At 36.6% G+C, this 9,313-nt stretch overlaps 2 protein-coding genes across 4 annotated transcripts; one reads left to right on the plus strand and one right to left on the minus strand.

The window, feature by feature from the left end:
- The first annotated feature begins 4,934 nt into the window (after positions 1-4,934).
- Positions 4,935-6,754, plus strand: LOC115237622 (coatomer subunit delta-like). The gene is made up of 5 exons (XM_029810792.1): positions 4,935-4,982; positions 5,171-5,340; positions 5,440-5,753; positions 5,846-6,162; positions 6,250-6,754. The coding sequence occupies exons 1-5, from the start codon at positions 4,935-4,937 to the stop codon at positions 6,337-6,339; spliced, it is 939 nt and encodes a 312-aa protein (XP_029666652.1). The 3' UTR covers positions 6,340-6,754.
- Positions 6,463-8,961, minus strand: LOC115237613 (DNA-binding protein RFXANK-like). 3 transcript variants are annotated; one of them, XM_029810771.1, is made up of 7 exons: positions 8,786-8,961; positions 7,912-8,136; positions 7,624-7,756; positions 7,278-7,498; positions 7,056-7,203; positions 6,925-6,985; positions 6,463-6,855 (listed from the first exon to the last, which is right to left on the minus strand). In XM_029810771.1, exons 1-7 carry the CDS (start codon positions 8,816-8,818, stop codon positions 6,840-6,842), a joined length of 837 nt encoding a protein of 278 aa, XP_029666631.1. In that variant the 5' UTR covers positions 8,819-8,961; the 3' UTR covers positions 6,463-6,839. The 3 variants fall into 3 exon arrangements, with proteins under 3 accessions (XP_029666631.1, XP_029666630.1, XP_029666632.1); XM_029810770.1 differs by having other exon boundaries at positions 7,912-8,957; XM_029810772.1 differs by having other exon boundaries at positions 6,652-6,985; positions 7,912-8,956.
- Positions 8,962-9,313: the final 352 nt, after the last annotated feature.

Consider the following 9,313-nt stretch of genomic DNA (forward strand, 5'->3'; position numbering starts at 1 on the left):
ATTTAATTCTCGGTTGAGAGAGAAAGAGAGAGAGAGAAATATATTATTAGCAAGAAACACGTGTAGCATTACGTGACATTTAATTTCTTTCTGAGCAATTAACAATTAATTTCTCCGCGCTAATTATGCGAACAATATTAATATTTGTAGAAGCAGTTACATCTCATCTCCATAACATTTGTAACAATAATAAATTATAGAAACTTTGAAGCAGAGATATAAGCTAATAATAATATTTTATATATCATACAATCAACAGGAAACTCTCTGAAAAATTAAATGGATATACCTGCATTATTGATGCAACAATTACTAATTTGACGATACAATGGCAAACATATTTTCCACGATTGCTCACTCTGTCGATAACGGCATAAAATTAATAACGACAATTATTCGAGCCGTCGTGAAAGACAACGCGTCCGCAAAACAACACGTCGGTATAATAAGATGAGCAACATCGAGAATGGTGATCTCTCCGTGTATTAATTCGCTTCTCGGATAGAACTTGGTGCCGGCCGGGGAAGCGCGCGCGGAAGTCTCTGAAAATAAATTGCGGTAAACAGCAATGAATCTCGGTGGTCGCGCGCGATTGTCCCGACGAGGCTGCGTTCCGTTACATTTGCATCTGAAAGCGCGGATTTCGCGATCGTACATCCGCACGGACCGCTGTATGATGCCGCGGTATGCGCCAGTTTATCTTCGGCGATTTTGTAACATTTTTTTTTTTTAATTCCCCTCTCTCCGGAATTATCGCGATAGAACGCCGGGTTTTCTCATCGAAATTTACCTACGAGAACGAGGGCCGAGTAATTCTCGCACAAGAGAGTCGGCCTCTATCTGAACGCGAGAGAGATTCGTTGGAACGCGCGAGGGGAAAGCCTTCCATTAATTTTGACAAACATCCTAAAGATTCCTGCCAATATCCCGTAATTTTCGGCATAATGGAAACACGGCTAAGCTTATTATTACTCTCGCATTATCTCGCTCTCTGAAAACTTTCGTTCGCGTTGATATTACATTAATTGTAATATCCCCCGGTCGGCATTCCCTGTAAAACCGCGTGCCCGGAAATTTCTGCGCGGCTACCGTGGTCTACCGCGCTGGGTAATTGCAGAAATAGACTTACGAGTTTCCAACTTATCGCGGGATTGCGCGGCGCGCGCTCAAAGGAGCTAAAATGTAATATTTATAACGGAACGGACGTCTCTATTCGAAGCGAAGGATGTTCGTAATCCCTTTGAGCGCGCGCGAGACTTGTTCTCTCTCGTCTCGTTGTAATAACGTAACGCGAAAATTTGCCGTAAAGCGCACGTATCGCTCTATTTTCACCGCGCGAGAGTGCTAACGTGGCGTTGAAAAAAAAAAAGGAAATCCTGTCGTGTATAAAATACAAATTTCAATTTTTATTCTACGCATCGAATGCATCAGTAATGACGCTTTTTTCTCGCGGCATCGAAAAATGCAAATTCATACAATTTTCATAAAACTCAATATTGAATGCACTCAATACACGGGCAAGTGTCGGCAAATCGCCAAGCTTTGTGCGAAATAACGTATTGAGGCTTTCTATGAGAAAATAAGAAGGACAGAGGGATTCTCCCCTTTTAAAAATAAAAAAAGAGGTAAAATCAATCTTCTCGCCGATAACGCAAGAAAAATAAACGAGAATATATTTAAAGAATTCAGCTATATAAAAATTTAAAGATCGCGCGAAACATATTTAACAAAATATAGCCGAGCTATTAATGGTTTCCAGACAGTCGGTTGTTTCGTCTATCCCTCGTTAAAAAAGCGTGCAAATAAAAAAAAATTCAAGCGTGATATAAATACACTCACCAATTGTTGTACTGTTGCCGCGTCCGTTGATTAACTAATTTACGTTGATTAATATCGGCCGACATTTCCGCACACGTGTCATCCCGCGTCGTCGCTTTTATTATTATTCACATGGCGCCGACGTTGACAAGTCGATCTTTTATAAGACGGAGAACCGCGACGAATCGACGTCAGCGCATTCTTCCTTTTAATCCGCGCGCTCGACAACCTGGAAAAAAGGGAGTTGGTCCCCCCAACTCGTATTATCAAGATGGCCGTTGCTTACGCTCGCAAAAGAGTGTCGTGCTAAGCAAATTAGCCCAGAAGCTAATTGGGTTAGCCGGCGTATCACCGCCTTCAACTGCCCCTTACCCCCTTTGCAGTCACCCCGCCGCTTGGATGGCTTGATAGCGGTGTAAGTGCGATACGTACATTAATTTCTTTGTTAACCGTTTACCCCGAGCTTAATTTCCCTCTAAAAGCCTCTCGTCGACCGCCCCGTTTCTGTTGCTGACAGCGGTTATAATAATAATGACGATGTGCTGACGCGGGAAAGGAGCAGTGCCATTAATTAATTACAATCGCTTGTAGAAAATTTACCTTGATAAAAATCAAATTTCCACGCGAGGCGCCAAATTTTTTTCTCACTATTTTTTTCCTCGACAATATTTATCTTCTTAATTAACTCTACATGAATTTTTCTTAAACATTCATTCAATAACCGGTCACCGTAGGGATAATTTAAAGACGTAAATCTCGTTTTTACCCCTTTCGATTTTAGTTTTCCACACATATGTATTATCCTACTAACAATAACCGTAAAAACCATATATCTAAAATTTAAATAATTTTAAGAAACACGAACGCTTTAAAGTTTGTAATTTATGGCACGATAAAACTCTGCTTCTGGATGATAAAATTTGAAACTCGCGTAAGTCATTTTGAATTACATGATCTTTCAGCCTTTTTAGATGCATATCTAATTTATTATTAATTTATTATTAAATATTTTATCAATTAAATATAAGATTTTAATTAACAAAGAGAATAGCAATAAAAATTAATATAAATATAAGTTTTCAAATAAATTCTATGACGTGAATATAAATTAATTAATAAATGTAGCATTAATTATTTTAAATATAATAAAAAGAATACATAAGAGTTAATAAAAATTAAAATTATTATAGTAAAATCATGAAAAAGATGATTATATTATATATAGAAAAGAGTTGGGAATTTTTATAATGTTATAAAGATCAAATATCAAAATTTATTTGTGTAATAAAAGATATTTATATATTATTCTTTATAAATGGGGGGAGGGGGAATTTAAATCCATTGCTATTAAAATAATCTACTATATTAAATTAAATTTATAAAACAAATTTAAAATTATATAAAATTTATTATAAGAAAATATGTTTCAATTAAATAATGAAATAAATTTATTTTAAGAAGATTAAAATTTGGAAACCATTTCTATAATCATTTTTACGAAATCGGCAAAATTAAAATTTAATTACTCGTAGACGTAGTATGTAATTTCGCTTACTACGATAGTACAATTGCCATTCCTCGCAACCAAGGATCGTCCGCAAAAGGGAGGGAAAGGGGCCCAGTGTAAGGGCCGCGGTGAGGGGCAGGAATAGCGGAAGTTCGAACTCATCTGAGCGGAAACGCGAGCGCAATAGATGCGATGTAATAATGACCGCCGCTAAATTAACGCACGGTCGTGTATATACGCGCACGTATGACGAAACGACCTGACGAAACACACCAGCGGGATGTTTTCCCAGCCGTATCGTAATAGCTTAGTTCTAAGCGTAATAGCCGTAACAAGCGCGAGACCGGCGTTAATCCGAATCGCGATCCTTCCGTCAAAGATCACGAAGACGCTTCATCTTCTCTCGTCGAGAGTTAAAAAAGAGATTGATCATGCGAATCATGATGAATAAATGCAGTCACCCCAATACGTCCCGCCGATGCTGGTTTCCGCCAGATCGATCCCGCGACAGGAGAAATCTTGTGGAAGATGTATATCGATCGAAATTTGATACGATGATAACCTTATACAGATTGCTACGATCCGATCGCGTGCCATTGTCGCGTTTCTTTCGAATTTACATCGCGTACCTTTAACTACATCGACGCACACGATATAATACAAGAGCTTCTTGTACACTTAATCCAATAGAAGATAATTAATCCACCGCAATCCACTGATTAATATAACTCGAGTCGCGAAAAGAGCGCGAATTCAAATTTTCCGTTGGAACTAATAGCGAAATCAGTTGGATAGACTGACTTGGCGCAGCAAGCGCGCCCCCTTTCTCGATTTTCAATACCAACCGAACATAGGAAATTGAACGTAGGCGCACTTGGCGCGCATTAAAACCCGTATCAAACTATTTGAAGATTGAGATTGAAGATCGAAATTTAATCAATCAGAAGAAAGAAATTTTAACTCTTTTTATTTTGATTTAGTTAAATTCCAATTTAATTTAATTTAATCTTCAATACGTGATCTCTGATATGGGTTTACAATTAGTGCATTTACTCGAATTCGTTCTATTTGAATTAATTAAAAAAAATAATATCAAATAATATCAAAGATCTTAAATAATAATAATAATATGATATCAAAGATCTTTAGAGATGTGGTTCAATGTCTTTGAAGAATATAATAATAGATTAATAATTAAAAAGAAATACTACAATATAAAATTATAATTCAAAGAAGAAATAATTTGCCAAGGTGTTCTTTAAACGTTCTCATGCTATATTTACGGATATGAAATGAATCATATGAGAAATTGTACACATGAAATCACAGCACTTTGCGAGATGAAAAATTATAAATATAACACGCATATATATACAGGAAATATAATATGTTTTGTATTTTACTTACCTTTTCCGAGACTTTGATATCCGGATGAACGTTGTAATACTTTTCATCATGGCACACGTCAGCAGAGCGCGCCCTCTGTACGCTTCTTCGTGTATTTGTGTATATGTGATGTGGAGAGAGTAGATGGTGGTTCTTCCATGTGAGAGAGGAGTACGCGCTTGGATTTTAATTACACGAGGCGTTTCGAAATTAGTTCGTTAGAATGGTAAGTAATCGTTATCATGGCACACGTCAGCAGAGAGCGCCCTCTGTACGCTTCTTCGTGTATTTATGTATATGTGATGTGGAGAGAGTAGATGGTGGTTCTCCCATGTGAGAGAGTACGCGCTTGGATTTTAATTACACGAGGCGTTTCGAAATTAGTTCGTTAGAATGGTAAGTAATCGTTTCTCGTCATCCATCTACGAAATCGTCGCGAATCAAAATAGCCGCTGAAAGCACGTCATCAATGCTGGACCAGGTGCAATGAAATTGGGTGGTAAATCTCGCGATGTGGATTCCTTTGTTGATCAATTGAAGGAGGAGGGAGAAAATGTTGTGTCAGGGCCTCTTGCAGCTCCTGGAACGAAAATAGCACCAATCACTCCTCAAATAATGAACACAGAATTGTATGTAATTTCATTACATGATGTATTATGTAAAAGAAGAACTTAAAATATGTATTTATACAAACAAATTGATTTAAACAAACACATTTCCATCAAAAGGGTTCATTTGAGGCAAGAGGAAAGACTCAACGTACGTGTCGGTCGAGACGGAGGTTTACAGAACTTCGAGTTGCACGGCTTGGTGACTTTACACATCTCCGACGAGAAATGGGGGCGTATCCGTGTGCAAGTTGAGAACAGAGACACGAGAGGCATTCAATTACAAACTCATCCAAATGTTGACAAGGAATTATTCAGAGCGCATGGACAAATAGGTCTGAAAGTACCCACAAAACCATTTCCACTGAACACTGACGTCGGTGTGTTGAAATGGCGTTTCCAAGCCCAAGACGAAACAGCATTACCAATTTCAAGTAAGATTCATCAATTATACATATAACATAAATTTTTTAAGCTTGTAAAAGTCAAGAATATACATATTTTTAATTAATCATTTATAATATAGTAAATTGTTGGCCTTCTGAAAACGGAGAGGGTGGCTGCGATGTGAATATCGAATACGAATTGGAGCAGGCTGATCTCGAATTGAATGACGTCCAGATAAACATTCCTCTATCTATCGGATGCAATCCTATTGTTAGCGAATGCGACGGACAGTATACGCACGAAGCACGACGAAACACGTTAGTTTGGTCTTTACCAGTGATCGATGCTTCGACAAAATCTGGCTCGATGGAATTTTCGGCCCCTTCTTCTACACCTGCAGATTTCTTCCCACTTCACATCTCGTTTACATCTAAAACGCCGTATGCCAAACTCAAGGTATAAAATAAACGAATTTATTGCGCAAGTTACAAAAGATATATGATTTATGTTGATATCAATCATTATGTTAATTTTACTTTCCAGGTTAGCGAAGTTTTGCTTGTAGAAGATGAGAGCCCTGTTAAGTATTCAGTAGAAACTGTATTCTTTACTGATAATTATGAAGTTGTATAAGACAGAAAGAATAGATAAAATATTTGTGCATATAAGAGAATATGAAAATAGAGGCACAGTTCACACACACACACACACACACACAGTGAGACGTGAAACGTTATAATTAATAATCAAGATTGATTACTGTTTGAGTTTTAATTTTATTGCCATAGTCATTTCTTGATGATCGATGAGTATACGTTGGTATATTTACATACACGCCTCAATTTTTATTATTATACAATTTAATAACTGTCTGATGCCGAATAAGTTTGTAAAAAAGAAGATATATTCTCTAATTAGAAAAAAAATTGGACTCACGATGAAAACTTATCGTATATTTACATTTTATTTGATACATATATTTTAGTATATTACAATAGCGCGCCTGAAAAGGGGATTGTATTATTACCAAATATATCAAATTTTGTTACTTGTTCGTAAGTTTATATACCTTGTCTCGATAAATGTTTCATGTGTTATTTTTCTTTCCTACCACATGAAAATATTGTTATTTCTTAATCTCTATGATTTCTAAAAATACACATTGCACATGTACAAATATTTATAAATATTAAAGTATATAAATAATTAGATTATTACAATTCATCTGTTGGTATATTTATAATTTGTGGTATCAGGTGATTCTCAATAACTGCTTTAGCTGCAAAAAATATATCAAAAATAAGTAAACTACTTTGATCATTTTTATGTTTACGGATAAAGGTGCTTACCATTCATTGAATTATTCATAATAGCTGCCTTGTAAGCACTTACATTGGAAAAATTAATATGTGTTACTTCTGCACCTTTTGTTAATAATTCATAACACACACGTGGATGATCATAATATGCTCCATAGATTAGTGGTGTATTACCATCCTATGTCAGAATAGAAATTATTGATATTTAAATATGTTTAGATACCCAGATTTTTTAAAATGCTACATGTATACCTCGTCGCCTGCATTAGGGTCAGCACCGTGATTTAATAATAATTTAACGACGTCATAATGACCATAAGCAGCTGCCAGATGCAAACTTGTCTCTCCGTTTGGTCCACGGCGATTTATTTTAGCACTCCACTTGAGCAATTGCCTAGCGGTACCTAATTGTCCATAAGCACTGGCCCACATCAATCCTGTTAAGCCCTTTTCATCAGTCGCATCTACTGAATCTGTGCAAGACATATACAAAGATAAATTATTTTATTATATATTCAATAACTATGCACAATCCAAAAATTACAGATTAAATTTACAACACGCTATGTAGATATTAGATACTATATAAATTATATACTTGAACATATATGTTCAGGTGTAAGTTCCCCTTGACCAGCCAAAGTATGAAACGTGATATCGTTTTCTATATAGAGCTGATGTATCTGAGTCTGAGTATTGCCCCTTTGCAGATTCGTGAGTAATGTGGGCGGCTATGCATATCAAACAGATAGATATATTTACAGATAAAATATAAATATTTCATTCTGCTCACATATACATAACAATTTTGTAAGAGATAAATCTCCCCTAATTTTCTGATATACATTGATATGTCCTATCTACTTTAATTGAGTACAAAAAATACCTTATACGGCTGAAATGCGCTGGTTCTGGTCGCATCTTGCCACGCTCCCGGGGCCCACTGCCATTTCCTCTCGATCGGCTCCGACTTGCATCCGATGCTCACATTCTCCGGCTTACAGATTAGAGGCTTCGGTCTTATCCCGATCGCCGAAGCGTCAGGTGTGATGCTCTTGTTGCTTTCGGTAGAACGTCGACCCTCTTTCATTTCCTCCTCGTCTCGTTCCTCCTTCATAATCAATTCCGAATGAACCTGATTCTCCATAGTCGACCAATTTCAAGAGAATCATATATAAAATATATCGAACAATTCAATTTTACTTTTCACGATGTCTACTTTATTCGTTAAGGTAAATATAGAAACTGTAATTTTTGTTAAATTGCATAAAAACAGGATGTATTTTTTTTAATAAGATGGTATTTAACGTGCCGTCAATCGAGTAGTTATTTTTCGGTTTTTTGACGCTTCCACTTTTTTTCCTTTATTTTGGTACCAAAGACCTTATGCGTTATCGTACGATTTCAAAACAGGACGTATGTCACATGTTAGAGGTTAGATTAAAGATTTCGCATATCGATGACACCTCTCTCTTTCTCAAGAGGTGTGAGGCCCTTGTTTACACTTTTCTCATATTAGCATATTATTTTATTGCCTAAACATAGCAATGATTAATTAATGGAGACCGTATTTCTGTTAAATAAGATCATATTTGTATCGCAAAGAAGACACGAGAACAACGCATGGAAGTTGAAGAATTTGACATTTCAAATGACGACACATGTCACATGTCACATGTGTCATATATGACAGACGGATTCTTTTTCACGCATATATAATAGTCGCTTTCCATTTACATAAAAACTCAGATAATTCTCACTTGCGTTCTCTCTCGCTCGCACGTAGCATACATGCATAATACAAAAATTTTGAGGCTGCAATAGTTCTTGAGTTATAAACGATCAAAGTTTGCCAATGATATCGCGTAGAGCTCGCGCACTCAGTCCCTAACTACATATACACGCATACTGATCTGTCATCTGTTATTGATTTTACAAATCAAGTAATATTGATTTTAAATATAAAATTCTCAAAAAGTGGGTGCTTATTAGCCTTTTGTTGCATTACTGCTTTCTGTCACGAGAGGCCAGAAAGCATTTTCAGGCTGTATCTCGGTCGTAAAGCGATACGCTAGAGGAACAAGGATAGCACGCGATTGTCGCTTTTTGTCTAACATTATCTCCCAACAATCGCATCCGTGTGCTCAATGTATCGGTGTTTGTATCTTCACAGACGCTACACATATACGCGATGAAAGAGAGACAAAGACGGCGCAATCATTTCTCTTTGTCTAGCGATCAGTGTACTACCAGCATCGACAATATCGAAAAGTGGATGTAGCACGGAC

The sequence above is a fragment of the Formica exsecta genome, unplaced genomic scaffold (assembly GCF_003651465.1).
Source record: "Formica exsecta isolate Colony F162 unplaced genomic scaffold, ASM365146v1 scaffold30, whole genome shotgun sequence".
Classification (NCBI taxonomy): domain Eukaryota; kingdom Metazoa; phylum Arthropoda; class Insecta; order Hymenoptera; family Formicidae; genus Formica; species Formica exsecta.

What these genes read in the sequence shown, in the direction of transcription:
- LOC115237622 (XM_029810792.1), top strand. Translation starts at nt 4,935, where the DNA reads ATGGTAAGTAATCGTTATCATGGCACACGTCAGCAGAGAGCGCCCTCT. An exon ending in CAAATAATGAACACAGAATT is followed by an intron (nt 5,341 to 5,439) that starts GTATGTAATTTC and finishes TTCCATCAAAAG; the next exon opens with GGTTCATTTGAGGCAAGAGG. An exon ending in AACAGCATTACCAATTTCAA is followed by an intron (nt 5,754 to 5,845) that starts GTAAGATTCATC and finishes TTTATAATATAG; the next exon opens with TAAATTGTTGGCCTTCTGAA.
- LOC115237613 (XM_029810770.1), bottom strand. Translation starts at nt 8,172, where the DNA reads ATGGAGAATCAGGTTCATTCGGAATTGATTATGAAGGAGGAACGAGAC. An exon ending in ACCTGAACATATATGTTCAA is followed by an intron (nt 7,499 to 7,623) that starts GTATATAATTTA and finishes TGTCTTGCACAG; the next exon opens with ATTCAGTAGATGCGACTGAT. An exon ending in TATGAATAATTCAATGAATG is followed by an intron (nt 6,986 to 7,055) that starts GTAAGCACCTTT and finishes TATTTTTTGCAG; the next exon opens with CTAAAGCAGTTATTGAGAAT.